The sequence below is a fragment of the Opisthorchis viverrini genome, assembly GCF_000715545.1.
Source record: "Opisthorchis viverrini unplaced genomic scaffold opera_v5_297, whole genome shotgun sequence".
Classification (NCBI taxonomy): domain Eukaryota; kingdom Metazoa; phylum Platyhelminthes; class Trematoda; order Opisthorchiida; family Opisthorchiidae; genus Opisthorchis; species Opisthorchis viverrini.
Window position 1 is genome coordinate 603,459 of NW_008751954.1, and position 25,455 is coordinate 628,913.

Consider the following 25,455-nt stretch of genomic DNA (forward strand, 5'->3'; position numbering starts at 1 on the left):
AGAGATCTAGTCCCACTGGTTCAGCGGTTGGCAAAAAGTCCAACGGAGCGTAAATACACTCGTTCAGCAAGATGCCAGCAGGTCGCACCGGAAAATTGTGTTTGTAACATTAAAACAAGCGTTATGATAAGATATGTATGGCAGTTACAAAGTGTAGTTTAGGTTCAGGAAAAATGGTGAATATGTATCAACGGATTACAGACACTACAGTGCTCCCCCTAGAGCGTTAGGAGTATTGAGGGGGAATGACGCTCGATAATGTGACAAAACCTCAACGGATGTAGTCTGCGAAGCGAACAGGAGTCTTGCAGGTTCGACCAACACGCGTTTGCTTCAGGAAAGGTAATTTGTAATCGTCACTACGTCGTGCTATAGGTTCGGGGTTCCCTGGGACGACTGTACGAGAGTTTCGGGAACTTGTGGGTAAAGTGACTAAAGTAGAGGGTTCTACGTGGGCTTCATCATCAATGAATGCAATTTTGAGTCCATCGATACCGCCGGAGTCCGATTTTCCGTTTTCCTCAATCAGAAAGTACTTGTCCTTGCGAGAAATGACTTTAAACGGACCATCATAAGGATATCGCGACGGTAGTTTGATGCTGTGAACACGGACAAATACATGTGTACAAGAAGGTAAATCGGGGTCCAAATGTGTGCGTCAACCGGATTTCCGAGTGTCACACGGGCGAAGAGTACGCATATGATCTTGCAGTCGACTGATGTATGCCGATGGTGAGAGATCTTCATTTGGTGTGGATACGCATACCATATCTCCAGGAAGACATGGCGTTCGTCCATAGACAGGTTGGGATGGAGTGCAACCAATATCCTCTTTCACGGTATTCCGAATACCAAGTAATATAACTGATATCAATTCGGTCCACAGCTGTGATGATGACGTAGCCAGATTGGCGGCTTTCAGTTGTCGATGAAGGCGTTCTACTTAGCCGTTGGCTGCAGTATGGTAAGCTATAGTTAAGAAATGATTGCATCCCAATAGGTGGTTCAGTTTACGAAACAAGGCATAGGTAAACTGTCTATCACGATCCGTAGTGATGCTCTTAGGGACACCAAAACGGGAATGGACAAGGAGTCTGGCAACGGTCTCGGACGGACAATCGCGCATGCGGGGCGCTTGAGGCCAGCGCGTGAAGCGATCGACTATTGCTAACACATTGGAACATTCATTGAATGGTGGAAATGGTCCAACGATGTATACATGTATATAATGGAAACGGCTTGCAGGTAAGTTGAAGCTCCCGTTTGGCGTAAACGTGCTTTTGTGAACTTTACTCCGTTGACAGGTTTTGCACTGTTTCGCCCACTGTCGGATCACTTTCTGCATACCAGGCCACAAGAAACACTCACAAATTAATCGAGCGGTTGAGCGGTTACTCGGGTGTGAAATAGAATGGAAACGCGTAAAGGCTAACCTACATTAAAACAAACGTCATGATAAAATATGTACGACATTTACAAAGTGTAGTTTAAGTTCAGAGAAAATGGTAAATATGTGACAACGGATTACAGACACCACAGTCCTGTGCATTAGTCCTTAAAACTGTGAACTCAGTTAATGAATCCATGGACCCAGAAACGTGCATCGATGAATTCCAACCAATCAGGTCACTGATTCCTCCACAGATTTCTGCCCTGCTGGTAGCGTCCATCGCGGAAAGCGCTCGGTTTTCGTCGCTTAAACATGGATACTGATTTGTATGACGAATTCGGAAATTATGTAGGCCCGGACTTGATGTCAGACGAGGAGGAGCCTGCTGATGATGGCAGTTTACCCGATGAGCAAGGTTCGGATGATGAAATGGATGAAGAGCGAATGGAGCCGCAACATAATCTGGACGACGCACAGGAAGAAAGTCTTGCTGTGAGTTTCATAGCATTTAGGGTGCATGTTCCGATTTCCTTTATTCAAAATTCTTCTGCGCATTCGTACCATAGTCGTATTTCCTTGCTACCACGCATAGGCTTTGGTTATCAACAAGCTACTTGACTCGAGTGATTCTGTCGATTTTAACCGCGCCTGTTCAAGAGGGGTTGTCCTTTAAGTTCGTGAACATAATCCGATCCCTATATTCACATACGACTAAAAATACCGCCATATAGCTTTGATTACCGCGTGGCGGCATCTGCCAGATTACAGGACGACTGATAATGACATACCTGACCACTACTGATGCCTCGCTTCTTCCCTTTTCATGTACTTCTTCCCCCGATATATTAATAATTCCCCTCGCAGACCCGTCCGCAAGGACTGACGACCCCGTTCATCTTGCATCCCACTTAGCCATAACATCGGGTTTGCTGGCGCCGACAGGCTCAAACGTCCAAATCTGTCTTCCCTCCTCGTTTCTCTCTCTCTCTCTCTCTCTCTCTGTCGGTTTGTAATGTTCTAAGTCTTTGAGCAAGCAGGACAACAAGCTGCTATTGCTATCGCACTGGATATGCTGGACACTGATTTGCGTAGCACATAAGAAACACGAATTCAGAATGTAACCTCGGCGTTTGACCTAACTGTCCAAGCACTTTCCACTCGCTTCCGGCGGCGCAACTTTGATGATCCAGGGGCTTCCATAAGGGCAGGCATCATCCTACTTCAACAAGTGAAGGAGCCCCTGATTGACTGGATATTCGTTGATAGTCGCCCCTGTGTGGTTCGTTCAGCAACGTCCATGAAGGGGTCTCAATCTAGGAGCTCAAAATGGCCGCAGTTAGGGCGCACGTTTACTGTCACCGAGGTCCGTGCTTCAACCCCGAACACTGCCTCTCGACTGCTCTTGGCTAGGCTTGGGAAGCCTGGAACTATCTCGGCGCTCGTGCTTCCTTTAGGCAGCATGGCAGCTAGGCACCGAAAGAGTGCTACAGCTGAACGATTATTTCATTATTCCTAAGTATCTGCTTAATCTCCGACCGACTGTATCCCTCGTTATAGCACAGAGTAGAATAGGAGTCGAACCTCATGCTTGTTGGTTGTATCCGTCGCCGTGGTCCAGCTAAAGACTGGCTCCATCCGGATCACAGTGTGCTCAGTTCACCTATCGTGGGTTAGTTATTTCTGCCGAATATCATTCGACGTACTTCAGTATTGCTGATTCCGTGTTCCCACCAGACTCGGGCAATGCTCTGAAGACATCGATGGTCAAACATTGACGCCCTCGGCGTTCGGAGACCAGGTTTCTGATCCGTAAGGTGACATGGAGCGCACCGCAGCATTGTAAAATCGACCCTTGATAGTTAGGCTGATGTCACGCCTATGCCACAGATGACGCAGCTTCACAAGGGCTGTTCTGACCTTCCCTATTAGAATGTAATTATCTTTCGTGAGACCGTCGAGACTGATACAGCTGGTGCGGAGCAACACGTAGATTCGTGTCTTCGAATTCCGAGGCTTTATTCATCTCAATGGATAACTCCAGTTTCGATAGACTCACAGAATACAGCTAGTACAGACCAAGTCGACTACCGCATTCGCCAGCAAGAACCGGAGTGAATCTGATAGGATTTCGTTGTGGAAGGACCATAGGTGAGTTCTTCGACAAGAAAATTAGCGAAAAAATAACGCAAGCATTTTAAAGGAGAGTCTCTGGCAAAACGGCAACTGTGCATATGACAACAAGTAAAAATAATCAACACAATTTTGGGGATAGGGATACCTTGTCCGGGTGTTGTCAAACCAACCTTACTGTAGTGGCACTTAGGTAGACGGTTTGGTGCTGATCTAGACCCTTACCGCACTAGTTAGAAATTTGCCCGATAGGTCGTGCAGCTGGGACACCCAGAATAACCTGCGAAAGATAATAATAAGATAATCGTTCAGCTGCAACTACTTTCGGTGCCTAGGTGCCATACCACCTGAAGGAAGCACGAGGGCCAAGATACCGCCAGAGTTGCGGAGCCTAGACTGGGAAAGTCGAAATGTAGAGGTCGGATTCGAACCATGGACCTCTCGATCAGTAAATTTGCGCTCTAGCTACTGAGTCCACTAATAGAATCCTGTTCAAGAATGCCCCGTTGCTATAAGTTGTGGCGACCGGTCGTCGAATAAACTATCAGTATGCATAGCTTTCCTTCAAAGCGCTTGGGGTACGAAGTTATTCAAGCCTTTATGCCGCAGGCATCAACCAGTCACCATCCGAGTTGACGATGTTTTCCGTGTCTGTGGGGTACATCGTGATGGGCGTCTTGGAGGTCAATTGCCCGACCTCAGCAACTTAACTTACTCAGGACAGAATTAGAAAAAAAATCCAATGTTGGAAAAATGCTAGTGGATTTTAATAATTCTAAGCTTTTAAATACGTTTCATCATGGCCGAACAAGTGAGGGAGCGAAACTGCACAGTATGTATGTCTAAATACAATGACGTAGGGTGAATGCCTTCGCGAAGAACTGGGCGTTTTCGTGGTTCATTGGTTTGCGTTCGTCAGTGACCGATCGCGTTGTACTGCAGGATCTCCTGCTAGGTTGGCCAATAGATAGACGTTTGGCAAGCACAATCCTGGTTGGGGATTAGGATATGTTTGGCAATTTTCCTGCTGCTATTTAATTTAATGTAGTAGTCTTACGCTGACTGCCGTTTTCCTACTTGCGGAGCAAAGGTGTCCCCCACAAATTCTTGACCCTCATTAAGGCGCTGTACGCCAACTCCCGCGGCCGTGTAAAGGTCTACGGGAAGCTCTCTCCTGAGTTCACCACATCAAGTGGTGTCCGACAGGGTTGTCCTCTTTCACCTTTCCTCTTTAACTTCGTCATTGATACGATCATGGAAGACTCACTACCAGCCTCTAATGCCTGTGGGGTCGAAGTGCTCCCTGGGCCTCCGCTCACAGACATCGAGTACGCAGACGACATAGCTCTTCTAGGATCTGACCCCGTGGCATTGCAAACAATACTAAATAATCTAAATAATTCTGCCTCGCGGTTTGGTATGCGCTTCACACCTGCAAAGTGTAAAGTGCTACTGCAAGACTGGGTGGGCTCGAACCCTAGCCTCATGCTTGCGGATGAACCGATTGAGGTAGTAGACAAATTTGTTTACCTGGGCAGCTGTATCAGTCCCGGTGGTCTCGCGAAAGATGAAATTTCCATCCGGATTGGGAAGGCCAGAGCAGCTTTTGCGAACCTACGTCACCTGTGGCGTAGGCGTGACATCAGCTTCTCTGTCAAGGGTCGAGTTTACAATGCTGCGGTGCGCTCCATATTACTATATGGATCAGAAACCTGGCCGCTGCGCGCCGAGGACGTCAAAAGACTTTCAGTGTTTGACCATCGATGTCTTCGGAGCATTGCCCGAATCTGGTGGGAACACCGGATCAGCAATTCTGAAGTACGTCGAATGGTATTCGGGAGAAATAACTCACCCTCGATAGATGAACTGATCACACTGCATAGGTTGCGCTGGCTTGGCCACGTGCTGCGTATGCCAGTCGACCGACTTCCTCGAAGGGTTCTTTTCGCACAACCACGTGAAGGGTGGAAGAGATCTAGAGGCGGTCAAACAATGACTTGGCAGCGAAGTATGAAAGCCATTACCAGCAAACTCAGCTGTGCTGGTAATTGTCGTCTTCCTGGATGGGGACCCCGAGACGGCATAATCAATGGCTAGAGACATTGTCAGATATGGCCCAGTCGCTCTCTCAATGGCGTTCGTGCACCCAAGCTCTTGCGTTCAATGCATATCTCCTTTTCCAACCCCCCCACTTGACAGGCCACTGACAATGCTGGGTTTATGCACCAGTTTATCAGCTCCCGCATGCAATGCGCAGCTACCTACCCCTCCCCCCAAACCATCGGTGAACGAAACTGCGGCAGCTACAACTACTGTATGACGAGTGCGCGGTTATTACATCTGACAATGATGATGATGATGATGACCGTTTTCCTACTGGCGGGCTTTTGAGCCAAAATCTTTGGGTGAGGGCCTTAATCAACCGCTATCTGGGTTTGGGAGCCAACACAACCTTGAATTACGCAGAGAAATATACCATCATACCGCATTGGCCGTCTCGTGGTGATACCAACTGGGTCATCCTATTCACTGGAAACAACAGGGTGGATAAGCGAAAGCAGGTGAATGCCGACACCGCCATCTTTTTTCATTGTTGTCTCAACCCTTTTCCCCATTTGATAACCACTCTTCTCTGGCGCCCCGCAGCAGTCACGCCAGTTCGACACCCACAGATGTGGCCATTTTCACACCGTAACTGCCGCCCTACTTTCGCAAATCGTCTCCGGGTTTTTATTGCAACCGTAAATTTTTGAATTCTTGTGTAAACTGGTCAACAACTTGCTTTTGCGAATACTTTTGATACTTTTTCAGTGGAGACATTTACCTTCTGAAATCCATTTACGAGATTCAGGTAAAGTCGTCAAGCTCATGGCATGCTTGTTATCTGTGCTTCTAAACTGAGTTGACCCACTTCCTCGGAACTAGACAGGAATAAATGATCTTGACGGAATTTCATAAGATGCGTCCCGTAGACTATCTTTATACAACGGATTCTTTGTAGGTTTAGTAGTGGAATGTTTTATCATTTCCTGTGTCAGGGCTTTATTTGCGCATTGGAATATTCGGTCGATCGTTCAACCAATTTAATTATACCGTTGTCCCCGGTTAAAACTCTTTCAAAAGACGGACAATCCGTTATAAATGAAATGAAGATGGACGTTTAATTTCGAATGGATTTCAGTTCAAGGGCAACTACTCTCAATCTTTTTAGCTCTGAAAGGAATGTTGTTTACTTTCGCAACTTTACTTCCCCAGGTTGTACTACATGAAGACAAGAAGTACTACCCCAGCGCCCTCGAAGTCTATGGCCCTGATGTGGAGACGCTGGTGCAAGAAGAAGATGCGCAACCTCTTACACAACCTCTCGTGGAACCAGTCAGACACAAAAAGTTTGCTTATACAGAAGCGAGCATCCCAAGGACAACATATGATCCGGAGTTCTTGGCTGATTTGATGGACTGTCCAGATCTGATTCGAAACGTTGTGCTATGTGGCCATTTGCACCACGGCAAGGTAAATCTGAACATTTCGTGTTTTCTATTATATGCTTGCTAGACCTCATTCGTCGACTGTCTGATGGAGCAAACACATCCGGATATTTCGGCCAAGGGGGATAAAGATGTGAGTGCAGTGTGCCATTTAATTTCGTAAAACTCTTTATTTGTGAATGATTGTTCACACAAACGTTCTGAATTCTGCGCGCTTTTGCATTCGTTCACGGAAACGCACTTGTCTCTAGTATCTGTGACAAGCCTGCTTCCACCCGAAATGTATTCATTTCCTGTGAGTACCTCGGATCTTCCTGTTGTAGTCACCGACGACACGTTTACTTACACTTTTTCAAGTAACTTTGGTGGTGTTTTGCTGCGGATCCGTTAACCGTTAGCTGTGAAACGTTTTGTTTGCGTTGATCTCGCACAATGACTTATCTGCCTTTTACCGCTATCTACTTTCATTTATCAATCATAATAAGTTTTCGCTTGTTGTGTGTCTGCCCCACAGCTTCGGTACACTGACTTTCTCCACATGGAAGTCGAACGTGGTTTGAGTGTGAAGTCGACGCCCGTCACTTTGGTCCTGCAGAATATGCGTGAAAAAGCCTACCTGTTCAATATCTTTGACACACCCGGTGAGTTTTCGAATCTGACCATTGGTTCAACGCACTCCTCATTTGTTTGTCACTGTCTTCGCCAAAGCCACTGTCAAAGTTCGTCAGTACACTCGCTTATGAGTTTCTTTTTCTCCAGATATGTGGTTTTCCATCGGACTGGCTTACGCATTCTTACTTTCTCGTCAGACCTGGCTGTACAGCTCTCTATTGCCCACCGCGTTCCCTGTTTGTAGGCCACGTGAACTTTTCCGATGAAGTTACCGCTGCCTTCCGTTTGGCTGATGGTGTCTGTCTAGTTGTCGATGTCAGCGAGGGTGTGTTGCTCAACACCGAACGAGTTCTCAAACACGCCCTGCAAGAGCGTCTCCCAGTTACTCTGTGTATCAACAAAATCGATCGCCTAATTTTGGAACTGAAGTTACCTCCTACAGACGCTTACTACAAAATCAAACATATCATTGATGAAGTGAATTCGATTTTGCTCACTTTCTCGGAGACAACAGGTAAGTTGACCGTTTTTGCTTCCGGCCTCCCGGTGAAGACCACTTCTTATTAACTAAATTCTAAACTGAAATTGATGAGTAACCGCGTCCAGACAAGGGGCGCTCAACCATGTGCCAGGGCTATTCATCTTTTCAAAATGAAGATCGTCACTTACACACTTCAGTAGTCGGAGTTCACTTTGCTGATAGCCATATCATGTCACTAGCCATTTTTCGATGTTTCCAGGACTCCAAAGTGTTCAGCGTATGGTGTTTCAGATACTTTCTCTGTTAGAAGAATGTGGAAAGGTAGTTGCTCTGACCTTCGGTGTGTAGGTTTTTTACAGAGTGGTTTATGAATTGAGAGGCAGTTAAAAGTGACCGCGGATTCTGTTGCCCTGTTGATTTAACGGGTATCCACGGTTTAAGCAGTTTGCTAACTCCATGGTAGTGTGTGCTGCTTATGACTGCAGATTACACTTCTGACAGCTCGCATTAGAGCCAAGCTTCCGTTCCATCGATAACCGAGTTCCGTTTTATTGAGACCAATTGAAACTATCAAAACCTGGTAAGAACTCAGCAAAGCGCTAGCCTCAGGTACCTTAAAGTTCAAAGACATAATCAGATCGGTTCAGTTTTTCATCCACGAGTTTCCTGCAATCGTACTTTGGTTCGGGCTTTCGCAGCATTTAGACAATTATAATGCAAGGTCAGATGAACTAGGATGAACTAACTAACTAATTGGCTGTCCAGTTTTGTTGCGCTACACCTACCGTGGGTAATTCTCTTGATCTCTGCCTCTTACCAGGTGATATGGGAGACTCGCAGCCACTGGTGAGTCCTCTGCTCGGGAACGTGTGTTTCGCAAGCTCGTACTATCGCTTCTGCTTCACACTGGACTCGTTTGCAAAGCTCTACGCGGACACATTTGCCCCCGGGATGGATCCGGACGAATTGGCTAAACGCCTGTGGGGTGATATCTACTTCAACTCGAAAAGGTAAGCTGCTGAGTTCTGTTTCCTAATCACTAATTATGGTGTATTTATCCTCAATGGCTGGTGCAACGATTAGGGCTAATTTACCTTCCACCTGTGCAATCTGTCGCCACATGTTCAAGTTACCTTGAATGGGTATCCACATACCTCTCACGTTGTCGTGAGTCGAGAAAATGTTTCCTTCGTGTTTCTATTCAATAATCCACCTCGGGGATAATCTGCGGAGCAAGTCGATCCTTGTTAGCTCCTTGTCTGTTTGGCTGCCATTCTTTGGCAGCGGTCTGATATCTGTTGATTCCAGCTTTATTTCTGGGCTTCATCGTAACGCTCCGTCCCTTACACCGTTTCATTTTGATAACACTGTGTTGGTATCCACAGGCTTTAGCTATGATTTTGTATTCCAACTTATCGAACAGTAGCGGCAAATAGCCCTAGTTACTATCCGGATTTTTTCCAGGAACACTGCTTTAGCCTCCTTTGCCGTACCGAACCGTATTTAGTCAGTCACTCAGCTGTAGCACCCTTTCGGTGCCTAACTGCCATGCCACCAGAAGTAAGCGCGAAGGCTGGGTTACTGCCAGGTTACTCAAGCCTAGACGGGAAGTCGAGAGGCAGAGGTTGGGGTTCGAGCCACGGACCTTCCGGTCACTGAGATATCTCACCCCAACCCTGGTTAGGCAACCACCAACAGATCTGACAGATTTCTGTCGCAGTTGGAACAATGTTGTACTGAAATTCACCAGCGTTTTTTCAAGATGGCGGTTTCTTCCCCTCGGAGACCGATGATAGGCTGAAGATGTTAGACGGGAAACAGCGAGAGTAGTGCTTAGTATCGTGGGTCTTAATGGTCCACTGTTATGATTGCTCCGTTTCTCAAAGTACTGAATCGAGTCTTCATGAACATCTGGATAACCGCCTTACCCTGTGAGATGTCGTCCACATGTATCTTCGCTTATTTCAGTGGACCTTTGAAGTTTCGATCTTGAGCGTGAGTAAACACGTTTGAATGACCCAGGTCCACCACCAGAATCCACTGACTCCTGTTATGTATCTTCGCTTATTTCAGTGGACCTTTGAAGTTTCGATCTTGAGCGTGAGTAAACACGTTTGAATGACCCAGGTCCACCACCAGAATCCACTGGACTCCTGTTGTTATTTTGCTGTCCCTGTCCAGCAGTAAGCTTTTGTGTTTGCGGTCCTCTTTTATAGGCAGTACTACTATTTGAGTAATCAGTTACCATCATCATGGATAAGAATGGACACTTGCTCCACCACCGTACAATCACAAATTTTTTCCTAGGCTTCCCAGATGACCGTCATTCTTGCTTTTGTCCAACAAACCCATCGATATCATCAGCTTTAACGTCCACTCTACAGTATCTCTCCAAGATAGACCACTGCCTGCAGTGTTCTGTCTTCGGGGACTTATCTGTAGAGTATATTTTTGCCTATCCATTGTTATGGAATGAAAGTGGTTAGTTATGACATAGTGCTCAACTCATAGGGACGATGAGCCGCAGGGGAACCGATCAGAGCTGGAAACTACTACAAAAGTCCTGAATGGTGTAGCCAAAAATAAGGCCTTCAGAGAGATTGTTGTATTATGATGTACTTGATCGTCAAATCCACCCGGAAACCCTACGAAACAACTGGATTTCCAGTCCGATCAAACAGCATCGGCGATGCTTCGTATTTATTGGTTTATTTAGTGGTTTGTCTCTTTTAGAGCACAGATGGCCCCTCTAGACAGATCACTTTTTGAACATGATCACTGCATAGCGAAGGCCAATTTCAACTAATTGTTTCACATAACCATATGGGGGGTGTCGCAGTATAGCCGTGCAGATGAAAATCTTATTTTGGGACCTGTGACTTCGTCGAGAACAACGCGGCTTGTGGCGGACGTATTTAGTTTCGTAAAAAAAGGAAACTCAGTCCACAGGTTTTATTTCCTGCTGTCTGTTTGGAGCTGGTGGCGGTCTAAAAGGTGTCAGTTTCAAGTCAACTTTCACGGGGACTTAGTTGATCAGTAGTGTTTTGGTTTGGAACAACTATGGGATGTGGTCACTGCGTACCTTCACAACGTAAACATTGTGACTACGTTATTTCCCTTTGAGCAGTTGATTAGCATCTGAGCGCGGAACTTTTTGTTTTATCGAGTTCCTCAGGGGTAGTTCTTTGACCCCACCGATTCTGAATTTACTGGTCCTTTTGTTCGGTCCGTTTCTTTCCAGTCCGTTTGCACTCTCTTCTCCCATTTCAGTCGGAAATTTTCAAAACGTCCTCCAGCCAATAATTCTCAACGCACATTTGTCGAATTCATCCTTGAACCCTTGTACAAAATCTTCGCCCAAACTGTTGGTGATGTGGACACGTGCCTGCCCTCTCTGTGCACAGAGTTGGGTATTTGGTTGAGTAAATCGGAAATGAAGATGAACGTCCGTCCCCTGTTGCGCATCATCTTCAAACGATTTTTCGGGGACTTTTCCGGTTAGTTCTTTGGGACCCTTCTTGTTGTGACGTTTAATGAGACAGCGGTTCATTGATGAGCGGCCCAGTAACATCTCCGAATCCAACATCAGCAGCGTTTTTTCTCTCAGAATTTGCTTTGCTTTACTTAACTAGCGATCAATCATCTGCTTATGCCACTTCTGTAACTCGACTAACTTTTTTAAGATGTAAATTGGAGGACTCGTTCGGCAATCTGTTTCTGGACAAACTTCAAGTTTGATAGCTTGGCCATTTAGAGACGTAAACAGACGATAATGAGATTTTTGTTGCTATCTAACTGTTGTCTGTCATCTGAGCACCTCACCTCAACAAGAGAACATTTACGCGATAGGCACCTTTTGCTTGCCCTGCGGTCTTGACATCATAGTGACGAGGGGTTGTTACCGCCGTCACTTGCAACGGTAACCGTCAAATTTTCCCCACCTGACTATTGGAGTCGACCCTCGGAGGCTCATACACAAATCTCTACCAAAGCTCACGAAATTTTCCCCACCTGACTATTGGAGTCGATCCTCGGAGGCTCATACACAGATCTTCTTCTCTACCAAAGCTCACATCACCTCAGTTCACTCCGTGGACGTTTCGATATCTACCGAAATGACCATAAGCCAGAGCCGTACAGTGACAACCGCTCGCGTAGTGTGTTTAGACGGGTATTGGCCTGAGTTCCGTGTGTCTCTTTGGCTTAAGGTACGAACTGCGGGCTGCCACATCTGTGATTCGAATCCAACCGTTTCTGGATCCGAAGGAATTAGCCACTGCTCATTATTGAGTATTTGACAGTTTTGCACTGAGAGGACACCACAGGTGACAGTTTAATATCCTTCGACGGAAAAACCTTCCGGATCATTTACTTTCATGAGCTTGATTATTGCTCCCTTTCTTTAATCTTTATTGCAGGCTTTGTGCACATGTGCGTTACTCACATCCCCAGTCCGGTATCAGCAGCCCCTGTCAAGGTATCTAGTTGCTACACTGGTCCGTTGGATAGTCAGCTGGCTCGCGATATGCTCAAGTGCAATATGGATGTGAAGCAAGTGATGGTCCACACGACCAAGTTGTATCCCGATCCAGAGGCGATCACGTTTCATGTATACGGCCGCGTCATGTCTGGCACGCTTCATGCTGGACAAGATGTCCGTGTTTTGGGTGAGAATTACTCTCTCACTGACGAGGAAGACTCGAGACATGCTACTGTTGGCCGACTCTGGGTGTCAGTCGCAAGGTGAGTTCTCACTTTTCTTGCATGACGTGCTTGTTATTTCCCCAGGTATCGGCTAGAAGTCAACCGTGTGCCGGCTGGGAATTGGGTCCTCATCGAAGGAGTCGACCACCCAATCGTGAAAACCGCCACCCTGACTTCGCTGGATGCCAAAGGCGCTTGCATTTTCAGACCGCTCAATTTCAATACATTGTCTGTGGTGAAAATTGCGGTAGAACCTGCCAACCCATCTGAGCTGCCCAAACTCTTGGACGGTTTACGTAAGGTGGGTGAATTCATGTTGTTTCTTCCTTGTTAGTTCGTCCACCATAGGTTTCCTTACGATTCCATATTTGCAGCTGTTGTTGCTGCAGGTTTTTTTCATTTAAGCATGAAAGAATATGCACCTGAATATCTTTTCAGAAAGTCCCAGTCAGTCCTGGTAATGACTGAAGTACGAAAACGTCAGTGTATTTGGGAAGTAGTGGTGGGCTAAGGTCAAGCTCAACTTTCTCGGACATCCAATGGCCGAAGTTTGGCATTCGGCTGCATTCCTCGATAAATACTGCATATACGGAAACTTTCCCTTTGCCACGGATTGTAATGTGGTCGGCTTCCTGTTTGCTGTCCAACGGCCGTGCACTGACCAGTTTTCCTTACCTAAGATCTTCGGATTTTGGTTGCGTACCAGAGTCCTAAAGGCTTGGGGAGACCAACTGTATAACATGTTTCGTAGGTGTGTTGCGCAGTTGGTGACCCCCAGTTTCGTGCTGCTCTAATAAGTGCTAACGATCGTTTGTCTTCGAAATCTTTTCAATGCCCGGCTGCCATGCCGACCGAAGGAAGCACGAGAGCTGAGGTGTTGTCAGGTTTCCCAGGCCTAGACGTGCCGCTGCTGTCGAACTCGTATTCGTCAGCATGTCATGTTGCGCATGTCTTCTACCAATTCATTTGCAGTTGTAGTGAGACGTGTGTAGTTAGAACGGTCCATTGCCCTTCTCAGCGGCTTGCTTTATCTTCAACTACCATATGGACGAGCACATCATACAACACTATGACGTGGTTCTATAGCAGGACTGTTTCAAGAATAACCAGCAATGCCCTGCGAAAAAACTACAAAACCAATCAGCTGTGGCTAGGATGGTGTAATTTCAAAATTCCAGAGAAGCATCTGGTGTAAAACTGCCTAAAACTGGGACGTTGGCATGGCAAAGTTCTTTACTAAAGTCCCCGCATGAAAAATGAATGGAAACGGTAGAACAGAACGGAAGTAAGCTATTGCTGTGAGGCTAAACAGGCGATCCGTGCACGTGGAACTGTAGAAGGAAGCAAGCTTGTCTAACGCACCGGTTTTAAACTTCATCAGTATAGTCTGAAAAATAAGTTGAGTAAAAGACACAGTGGTTTTTTTACTTTCCATCATGGCTGTTGCTTGAGCGAGGGGCATTGTCGTTTTGCCTAAAGGTGAACAGTGGCTCCGTAGTTCAGCTGTTGTAACATGCACACTCGGTGGGTATGAGGCTTGCCGTCCGTGTACCTCCTAGCTTGACATGTTATCTCACTTGATAGAAAGTACATTTCTCGCTCGGTATCTGCTTTTTTCAATCAGTGTCAGTGACGTTGTTCGAAATCCTTTGGAAGCAGAATCACAGCAATGTAAGGGCATTCGGGAAACTGTCTAATGACAAGATGTGGATAAGGTGTGTTACTAAAAGTACTACCAAATCGTCTACGTGAATTGCGGAAAGGCAACCGGCCTTAATGTCTTGGGAACACCTCATCAACCAATAATCGTCCAGCCAGCAACCAAAGGCGTTGATTGTCCGAAAGGACTGCTGTAACGGCTTGACAGATTCTGGATTTGTTGTCTAACGATATCTATTGGGTGGTGACCAGAAATTTTAGCTGTGTTCATCACCAGTTGAGATGTGGCACAAAGTGAATGATCTTATAGTGTCGTTGCCTGGAGAATGATGACATTTCATCACCCTCATCCATCGTCACTATTGCATACTGTGTTTATTGGCATTCACTGAGCTTGGCCCTTTGTTGCTGGCAAGACCCGATTCGCTCAGTGCGTTTGATAAACATTTAACCTCCCAGTTGGTGTTGGTCTTGTTGGGGAGTCGATTTCGATTGAATTGAGGGGCTGTTTTGTCAGTCCGTATTGTCATTCGTCATCTTACTGGCACATCTGGCTACGACTACTTGGCGAGTATTCTCTGGCAATTCAGAAGTGAATTTTCACCATAATTCCTTTTGAGTTTTCACAGCTTATTTCGTTTTTTTTGTTAAAGGTCAACAAAAGTTATCCTCTCCTGGCAACCAAAGTTGAAGAATCGGGAGAGCGAATTATCCGAGGTACAGGCGAATTGTACCTAGACTGTGTGATGCACGACCTGCGGAAGCTCTATTCCGACATAGGTGAGTTTCCAAGCTGTCAAGTCGCTTAATTAAATGGGCATAATCGGAAAACGATTCACTTTGTAAATTGTATCAGTGCGTACATCCCCAGTTACAGTAAAGATGCAAGTACATCACAACTAACTATTTGACCAATCATCACGAACAGCAATATGTTTTATAGTGCCGGTGTCCTCAGCTCAAGTACTTGAAGTCCAGACACCTTCAAGCACACTCTAACCATCTGGATAAAGACCGAAAACGGGCGACATCTGTGGGCAGTCATCTCACGATGTGTCTAGTGAGGCTTCTGTAGGACTGTGTGGAGCCTATCAACTTAATGCTTTAGCCAATCCATTGAATAACCCGTTATTCAGATTCTGTCACACCAGTAAGAGTGTACGACAAACCAAATAAGTCCACTACTGGAGTCTGTGCTTCCACACTCTGTTCCTGACAGTTTCGTGCACTGTGAATCACGGGCTTGATACCTCGGTCCAGACATTCGTGGGTATATAATAATGTCCTTGCTGGAAGTCCCTGACTTTAATCAATCATCCTACATCTCATGCACCGAAAAGGTATTGTTTCACCTGTATTCTTCGTTTTCTCCTCGTTACACAGAGGTAAAGGTGGCCGATCCCGTGGTAGCTTTTTGTGAGACTGTGGTTGAAACATCCTCGCTAAAATGCTTCGCCGAAACGCCGAACAAAAAGTAAGTTATTTCTCTTTATTTTTCGTTCTTTTGAATGGATGATTGTTCATGCTCTGCGTCATCTCCGACAGGGGGCAAGTATTCATCATTTTAGGTGAATGAACAATGGCTGAACATTTAACCACCTTTCCTTCGTGAGTTCATATGTGGCCACTGTGCATCTTCGCGATGACGGAGCCTTCGACACGCGGGGAGTGCTTTTGTGATTCAGAGGACGGTTTACGTTAACCGTCTCGATACTTGGTAACACAATAGGAGAATAGAGCACTTCGAGTATTCTCATCTGGAACTTTTGACCAGTTGCACCTTTTTCCATAAGCGAATAAATGGAAGGGTAATGAAAGTTTATATCAGCTGTGAGATGGATCAAGTGGTTAGAGGGCGAATTTACTGACTGGAAGGTCCGTGGTTCGAACCCGACCTCTGCCTCTCGAATTCCCCTGTCTAGGCTTGGGCAACCTGGCAGTATCCCAGCCTTCGGGTGGCATGGTGACTGGGCGCCGAAAGGTTGCTGCAGCTGAACGATTTTTTTATATCACCTGCTTAACTGTTTTGTATTGAATGCGTTAATGCATAATACACATGTACCCGCCCTATCACGATCGCATACATATAGCACCGAACTTCGCTGATCTGTTTCAACTGACCTGTCTCTCCTGCTCAGTGACTCAATGTAAAATGACTCCATTTCACTCTTCCTCTACCTGTTTCCCCATATTTAGAAACAAATTGACAATGATTGCCGAGCCATTGGATAAGGGTTTGGCTGAAGATATTGAAAGCAAAGCAGTTCAGATTGACTGGCCCAAAAAAAGACTGGGCGAATTTTTCCAGAAGAAATACGATTGGGATCTGTTGGCCTCCCGGTGAGTTTTTTCAACCACGTATGGAGGTATTCGATGCATCACTCACTGTTATATGACCCTTACTTTCAGCGCCGTTTAAGCATTATGGGCAGTGCTTTATTGGCAATACCGTGTTGTTGCCTTTTGAAACACGACTACATCTTCAGGCACCTCAACACAGTGATTACCTGTAGACTCCTGCAGATGTACAGATGTACAACCATTTACAAGAAGCCTTTCATTTACCGTTTTCCACTCATTTCGTTTCGAGTTGCGGTTATTCTGCCTCGTCGCCTTTCTTGGTGAGCTTTCCAAAGTGATCCTAGGAATAAACGACTTGCAGTGCCTGTATTCATAGTCGGTCGGTAGGTCAATAAAACTAGCTATTCCTGAAACAGCATATCCGCATGTTCTGTAATTTGGGGTTCCAAATCTAGGTTGCTTTCTGTAAGTCAGTTCTTTCGTCTTTGTGGGGAATCGTTAGCAGTACACATTGCGCGAGCACCTTCGGGAGTTATTCACTACCATATCGTGTGATGAGAACTGCACGAATAAAGGGTAAGTGAAGTTATCTCTTATCTGAATTCAAGCCACTAGCACTGCTGATCAGCCGCTCGTGATGGGTGGCGCACTCGGGATTTGTACGATCTCAGCTGGACTGACACGGCTATGCGGTACTTCCAGGCTTTTCAGAATAGATTCACTTCACTTACAGCACAGGATTCACAGTTAAAAGTATGCCGGTTATCTAGACGGGACCGACATCAGATTTGAAGGTCGATATCGGTACTCGAAATGGATGGTCACGATCTCATCCATCATCATCATCATCAACGACAGCATGACATCAGTGCTCAACACCAATGCTTCACTGCCGTACAGCCATGACTTATTTGAAAGCCTTATTGTAAAGAAAAGAATAAAGGTGGATGGGGGAGGGACTTAGTGCTAGCTTAACACAATCATTCCGAGGTGCCTACACCTCCAGAAATTCACTCAGGCAATCTGGACAGAAACTGACAACAAGAACACCACTGACATCGGTTGGCAGCCATATCTTGTAGTGTCTCCAACCAGGCACAGTGAGGATCACGCGGTCCCCATCCTGGAAGGCGAGTAGCACCGACAGCACCCAAGCGTTTCGTCATCTCCTTCATACTCCTCTGCCAGGTCATGGGTTGGCCACCTCATCCATTGAGCAATCCATCTCCGAGTTCTAAGACGGTCGGAATTGTACTCTTCCCATGAGTCCAGGGGGGCAGGTACCTTGTGAATATCCAAACTGTGAAAGCAGAATCCTAAATCAACCTCGCAAACATTAAGATGTAGCGGCCACCGATAGGACCGAGCAAAGAGGTTCGCTCCAGAGGCTATTGTAAACAGGCACCTATTGATGTTCACTTATTGATTTTAGAGGGATGACAATGTAGATCTTGACCTAAGGGCAAGTTCCACCAGCTACCAAGAATTTTGGGACTTGTTTTTTCCGGGTAGCCACAGGAATTTGATGACAACCGAGGATGGTCACTTATGGAGCTTTACTCTGTGGATTGTGGCGCATTGTGCACCGGCCTTCGTCCATGCTTTTGTGTGCGTTTTTTTATGGATTAGTCGCATTGCGCGGTTACTTCTAGCTTATTCAGTTTGCGCTGCATTGTACCACTTGGCTTTCGTGTTATTATTTCAAGCTACGCCTACGAAAAATACGTCGATCTCTTTGAGCAACCTGTCGCACTGAGTAGGCTCAGCTCCTCCTGTCCGACCGGAAACTGGTGCTTTCGTTGGTTTTATCGAACTTTCTCACGGTTGTACCTCTCAGTCTCACCTTTTTCCGCATGTTTTAGCTCTATTTGGGCTTTCGGTCCGGATGCCACAGGGCCGAACATCCTTGTTGACGATACGTTGCCTTCAGAAGTGGATAAAACCTTGCTCGGAACGGTGAAAGACTACATTGTCCAAGTAAGCATTATGCGCGTCCATTCCGTGACCCTGTTTTCTAAATCAAATCGATCAGTTGTTTTACCGCCGTCCAGTTTGTCTGGCGAATTCATGTATTTCTTGGCTTTGATTGTGTGATGAGATGATCAGGAAGGCAAGATATTGTGAGCATTCAAGTGGCTCTTCCTGCTTTTTGTCTGCGCCTCTCAGAGGATCTAGTGTCTAACGCGTTTTCAATGTGCTCGTTCAACTGAGGTTCGCGACTGTATTATATTGCAATCAACCGTGAAAGCCTGTTCGTCAGTGCATCACTTGACGAGTCGACTGCTTTCTAGTTGAAGACCACGTCTTGTGCAAGTTCGCGACTGTATTATATTGCAATCAACCCTGAAAGCCTATTCGTCAATGCATCAGTTGACGAGTGGACTGCTTTCTAATTGAAGACCACTTCTTTTGCAGCCTAATCTTGTAAGCAGGGTAGTAACCATCAACAGTTCAATTCTGGCCAGCGGACTGGAACGCCCAATCACCAAGCTACAAGCGTTTTTGAGAAATCTGAACCAAAGTGAGCAATTTCGTTCACATACTCAATGTGTGTGAGAATGTCCCGGGAGCATTTCGACTAACAAGGCTTCCGAGACAGACAGGAATTTCAAGCAGCACAATAAACAAATTGAAGAGGAAAGGCGAGAAGGGACAGCCTTGTCCAGACGTGATGAACTCAGGCAAAGCCTCTTGGACAGCCTTGTCCAGACGTGATGAACTCAGGCGAAAGCCTCTTGTATACTCGTAGCTCCCACAGGTGTTCGCGTACAGTGCACACACAAGGGCGAGAAATTCGGAAGGGACACCTCGGGTCGCCAAACATTGCCAGATTTTCTGACAATCAACAGATTCAAAAAAACGTGGGACGTTTAGAGGAATGTCGCTGTTCAAGAACTTGTCTCGATGTAAACATATGCTCGATCTATCCTCGGTCAGGACGGAACCCAGCTTTATTCTCACTAGTCTGTCTGATAATCGATCAACCTATGCAAAATAATGCTAGACAGCAGCTTAGGTGCGACGGATACTAGGCTGATACCATGATGGTTTCCGCTTGACCTTCTTGCACCCATTTTTGAAATTGGGATGACGGTTGAGGAGCTCCATTCGACTGTTATACTGTTTCCGTTCCAAATATTCCTTACCGTGGTTGTCAGACTATTCGCCAGGACCTCGCCACCTTCTTTGAAAAGTGTGGATCAGGTGCCTCGTCGCGTTGAAGGATTGATGTTACATACTGGATTTCTGCGATTGGTTTCGATGTTCCATTCAAGCCCGCTGGGTTTTTCCAGCGGTGGCTAACTGCACTGTCCTCTTAAGTGTTCAGCCCATCGCTCAAGATGACGATTGAGGGATGCCGTTCCATCTTTTTCGCATATCGTTTCGCTAACACTTGTCTTCTTTTAGCTGTTTTGTTGAATCAGCTGATATAGGGTGTGACTGTTGCCTGCAGCAACAGACCTCTCCATCTTTTCGGTTTGCATACTCCACCAGCGTTCTCTGTTATTCTTCAATCTCCCAATTATCTGGTGTTTGAGGGGTCTGCGTGCGCCATGACAGTTCCTAGTTTCTGGCAGCAATAGGGTCTGCTGATCTCGAAGGCATCCAGTGTTCATTCAGCCGAGTCAGATAGGTTGGACAAACTTAACTCGCCTCCATTCATCCCCCAAGCAATCTTCCTCGTTCCCATGACTGTACGTTTCCAGTAACTTTCTAGCCAGATCAGCTCGACACCCTTCAGCTACTGAAACTTGTCGAAGTTGATGAACAGAGCCGCTCTTTTTCAGCACGCGCGGTGCTGGCGGAAAGCTAAGTGTTGAGCGGGCCTGCACAATGGCGTGATCATAATCAAGTTGCGTAACCCAGAGGGAACGACATTCCTTAACTGAGGCTGTCCGTCGGTAACTGATAGTCATATGGTCCAATTGAGTCGACGACTGTCTTGTGGTAGATGGCCTCCAAGTAACTCGGTGCGTGCGTCTGTGTTGGAAGCTCATACTGGTCTTCACATGCGTGCGTTTGTGTTGGAAGTTCGTACTGGTCTTCACACAATTGAAGCAGCCGCTCTCCATTATCCGCACCCTCAGCATCGACTCTAAATAAACCACCTAACTATGCTTCTTCTGACAGCATCGACTCTAAATCGACCACCTAACTATGCTTCTTTTGAACTTAGTCGTCCAACTTGGGCATTCGTATCACCGGTCAGGGTTAATGGATCCGCCCTTGCCGACCGAAGCAGCCGTGACAGATCTTGATAAAACTCGTCCTTCTCAGTCTAAGAACTTCTATCTATTGGGGCGTATGCTGATACGACAAACAAACATCGTTTACCGCATCGACCTTCGTTAATCTTAATTGAGCTATGCAACCGCACAGCGCGAAGACGGCTCTACTGGCATCCTGTGCAGTAGGGCTCTTTCAGTATTAGGGTCGAGTGCAACTCCCACACCGTAGACATCACGAGCCATTGCGTCAGGATCACCGGATACCCGAAGAGTGAAATGTGGAACATCTGGACTTGAGGGGCGCGACCGAGGTGACGTCTTGTGTGCTTGTTTCGAAGGCAACGTACATCGAATGATAGGGGAAACATGGTTTCAACAGGAGATGGATGTTGCCCAATTTGACAAAGTACGAACATTATAGGCTTCAAAGTGGATCAGCCCGTTGGAGCTTAGTAAGTGCCTATTTTGAATTTTTCTTCTGAGCGATAATTTAGGCGGGGAACAGTCGTTATGTGACTTGTAGGTAGGTTGATCGCACTGCGTCATTCGGTGGTTGGTGAAGGGGTGTGGGGAAGCATGTTGAGCGAGGAGCTGTAAGGGAGAATGATATCTTCCGGTTTTCCAACACGACAAACAGGGTTTTGTTGAGGTACCAAACCTTGAGTTTTTTTTACTCAGAATTCTGACCCACAAGGTAGTGAGAAGATGTTGGGTTTTTTTCACGGACCCTGCCCTTCACCTCTGGCTCAAAATCTGGGACAGTATGGTTTTCTTGGGGGATCCTTCACGAAGCCAATGACCCAATAGTCTGACCCACTTGGCTGCAGGGGCCGGCCTGTTCTGTCCCTGCCATAACGCAGGGACTAAGGTATTACTGTATCATTCCTAATGTGCCTGTGCACAGCAGGTGCCTTTCGTGCAGCACCGGACTCTGGTTTTAAAAATATTTCGGCCGCATTGAATAGGGCGCTGGTGGTCACGGTCAACTCCTGGGCGATCAGAGTGTGTGGTTTTTAGTGCCGACCTTTTCTAACTTGTCTTTCCTCGGGGGAAAGCGGCATCGCTTACTCCATGAATATGGACATGTTGGTCGCCTGGGAGAAACATATTACTGCCTTCACACTCCCGCCGTAGAGGACAGTTGGACTTTCCCTCCAAACCGCCTCGTAATACGATTGCTCACAGAATGGGAACTCGCTGTTCTTCGTCGGGCTGTTGACCCTCCTGATATGGTCGCACCTTTGAGAACTGTGTTCCATCCTGTGTAGCCCGCAGGATCATTGCACCAGTGAAGTCCGGTCACCACGACTAGGTAGCAGCTTCAGGTCACCCAGTGTAGATTTTTTTCCTGGTAAGAAGGGATGTTTTACCATTATGACCTAAACAGTTACATTTCATGTTTCCCTAGCTTATGGAGTTGCGAAATTCTGGCATCTGTTTAAAATCTGACTGGCGTTAGCTTGGCGTTTTTTTCAGAAATATCATGAGCAAGGTGGAGATGGTCTCATGGTGTCATGACTGAAACCCTACACAAGCTATTTGGTTAGACACACCGCTTTTTTACTTTTCCTTCTAAGGAAGCCGTTGCTGCACATCTTGGAACATTCTCGACGGAGAGCCAAAAGGTTTACGTAGCCTGTCATTAACGTTTTATCCTGGCAATCCGGTGTAGACCAACCTATTGATACCCGAGTGCCATAACTGTCAGGACCATCCTTGTCCTTAGAAGAATGTAACCTATCAACGGATTGATTTTTTTGACGCTTCCTTTTTGTTTGATGTGATACTTGTTAACAGGGTTTCCAGTGGGGTACACGAGAAGGCCCGCTGTGTGATGAACCTATCAGAAATGTAAAATTCAAAATGCTGGATGCTCTCATCTCCGGTGAACCTCATCAACGTGGGTCTGGTCAAATCATCCCAACAGCGCGTCGTGTCGCATACTCTGCATTTCTAATGGCCACACCTCGTTTGATGGAGCCATACTACTTCGTGGAGGTTCAGGCTCCCGCAGATTGCGTCTCGGCTGTTTACACCGTGCTTGCTCGGCGTCGGTAAGTATTGCACCACAGGATTGTGATATGGATTTATCCTAGTTTGTTGTCGGTAAGGCTTGGCCCCCCTATTCGCCAATACAGTACTCACCAACGGTACTACTTTATTGGTTTCAAACACTGACAATAATTCATATCGAAACTATTGAGAATGCTTCCCATAATCAAGCTAGGAAGTGACTGTGTGTCCCTTCATTTAAAGGTCCCCTCCTATACACAAATGGGGACGAGATGGCCCAAGTGGTTTGAGCGCGAATTTACTGACCGGAAGGTCCGGGGTTTGAACCCGACCTCTGCCTGTCGACTTCCCCTGTCTAGGCTAGGGCAACCTGGCAGTATCCCAGCCATCGTTTAACATTCGGGTGGCATGACAACTAGGCACCGAAAGGGTGCTACAGCTGAATAGCGACACAAATCGAGGACAGTAAATATTGTTAATGCTCTTTCGTACTCGTTTGTTCTTTTTATCTTGAGATGCATCGGGAAAAACTGCTGGTGTATTCCTAGGCCGAAAAACACTGAAACTTGTTTCTCCGGCTAACTTCACCAATTTTACCTCTGGCGGGCTTGTAAACGCAGCTTGGTTCGATTTTTTTCAATATTCCCCACATGCCCAACCAGTTGGAAGGTCCGTGGTTTGAACCCGACCTCTGCCTGTCGACTTCCCCTGTCTAGGCTAGGGCAACCTGGCAGTATCCCAGCCATCGTTTAACATTCGGGTGGCATGACAACTAGGCACCGAAAGGGTGCTACAGCTGAATAGCGACACAAATCGAGGACAGTAAATATTGGCGATGCTCCTTCGTACTCGTTTGTTCTTTTTGTCTTGAGATGCATCGGGAAAAACTGCTGGTGTATTCCTAGGCCCAAAAACACTGAAACTTGTTTCTCCGGCTAACTTCACCAATTTTACCTCTGGCGGGCTTGTAAACGCAGCTTGGTTCGATTTTTTTCAATATTCCCCACATGCCCAACCAGTTATTGTTCCGATGTTTGGTCCAATGCACATAGCTACAAGAACTCAAGCAAAAAAGGTGTTTGATTTCTTGATACTTGCCTCTTATCCTACCGGTTTTCTCGTCCTCCTGGATGACGTTCATAATTCTCGCTTACCTTATTTTTGAGACGTATGCACTATCTCACTGCGTGACATTTGTACTCTACTCATCGGCAGTTATTTATCAATGCCACAAATGTTTCTGCGGTTAGGTAGCTAGGTTGCCAAATCAAGCACATGTTTCGAAGCTGTCCTCGCGATAAACCGTACGGATACGTGTTGTCATTTTGATGGGCCAATGTTCGATGGACAGCGACGGGACCTTGGCATATCAAGGGATGCAGAGGCCCGCAAGTACTGACTATCAATGATGACATTCGTCAATCATCTGATCTGAATTTTGTTGGTTGGAGCTAAGCATGCACGGTTCATGAGTGTTGTCCACGCTTACTCACTTGATGTTGTCATTGGCCGACAGTTTATCCATTCTGAACGTAACCAGCCGTGTAGCATCAAGAAATGGGTGTTGTTCAATTTTCTGGTTGACTGAGCACCCTTCTAAGACGAAAGCCTCCATTTTCTGTTTTCTAAAACAATGTGTTTTTCGTAGCTCTCTTGTCATTCAAGCTATTTCAAGCACAACGGTATCTGTACAACAATGTACCGAAGGATCCTGGTTCTTTCCAACCTTATTCCACAGCATACTCATATTTATTCAGTTCGTGCTGTGTCCAACGGTATGCTACTCAAGTTTTTCCACTATATATCGAATCACACTACCGTATATTTCTTATCCTTTTCAGTGGTCATGTGACCCATGATGCCCCTATCTCTGGCTCTCCTCTGTACGTGATCCGTGCGTTCTTGCCAGTGATGGACTCGTTTGGTTTCGAGACCGATCTGCGTACGCATTCACAAGGGCAGGCATTTTGCTTACTTGTCTTCAATCATTGGCAAATGGTTCCCGGAGACCCTCTGGATCGTTCCATCCAAATTCAGCCGTTGGTGCCTCAACCGGCCACCCATCTTGCCCGCGAATTCATGATCAAAACTAGGAGACGCAAGGTACTTGTGCTTGATTGATGCTTTTCTCCAATAGTTTAAATGTGAAGTTGACGCGTGTACATCTGCAGCTCCGAACCCGCTATTCAGGCTTGTTTTGTTTTTATTGAAATCCTATTGGACGATCTGCTTGAGGGCTCTCAGGTAAATCAGCCTCGTGTCTACTCTAGGTACTCTGTCGACTGGTTTCTGTTGCCTCTCTGAAACTCGAGTGCACGATCCAAGTAAATATGTTGACCATACGGGGCCCTCTCTCCCTGGACGCCGAACTTCGAGTGATCTTCCAACTGCTGTAGTGGGTTGCACCGTTTTTGGTGTAGGTGAAAAGGTCTCGTTGTTCTACTGGGT

General features: G+C 46.4%; 1 protein-coding gene across 1 annotated transcript; it reads left to right on the top strand.

Annotated features, from left to right (window-relative positions):
- Positions 1-1,663: 1,663 nt before the first annotated feature.
- T265_09689 (hypothetical protein) lies at positions 1,664-25,189 on the top strand (the record flags this gene model as incomplete). The annotated part of the gene is made up of 16 exons (XM_009175844.1): positions 1,664-1,882; positions 4,643-5,564; positions 6,732-7,033; positions 7,076-7,141; positions 7,523-7,649; positions 7,865-8,134; positions 8,922-9,111; positions 11,372-11,598; positions 12,520-12,844; positions 12,890-13,106; positions 15,118-15,244; positions 15,848-15,938; positions 16,661-16,804; positions 18,628-18,742; positions 22,792-23,048; positions 24,849-25,189. 16 exons carry the CDS (start codon positions 1,703-1,705, stop codon positions 25,126-25,128), a joined length of 3,840 nt encoding a protein of 1,279 aa, XP_009174108.1.
- Between the last annotated feature and the right edge of the window lie 266 nt (positions 25,190-25,455).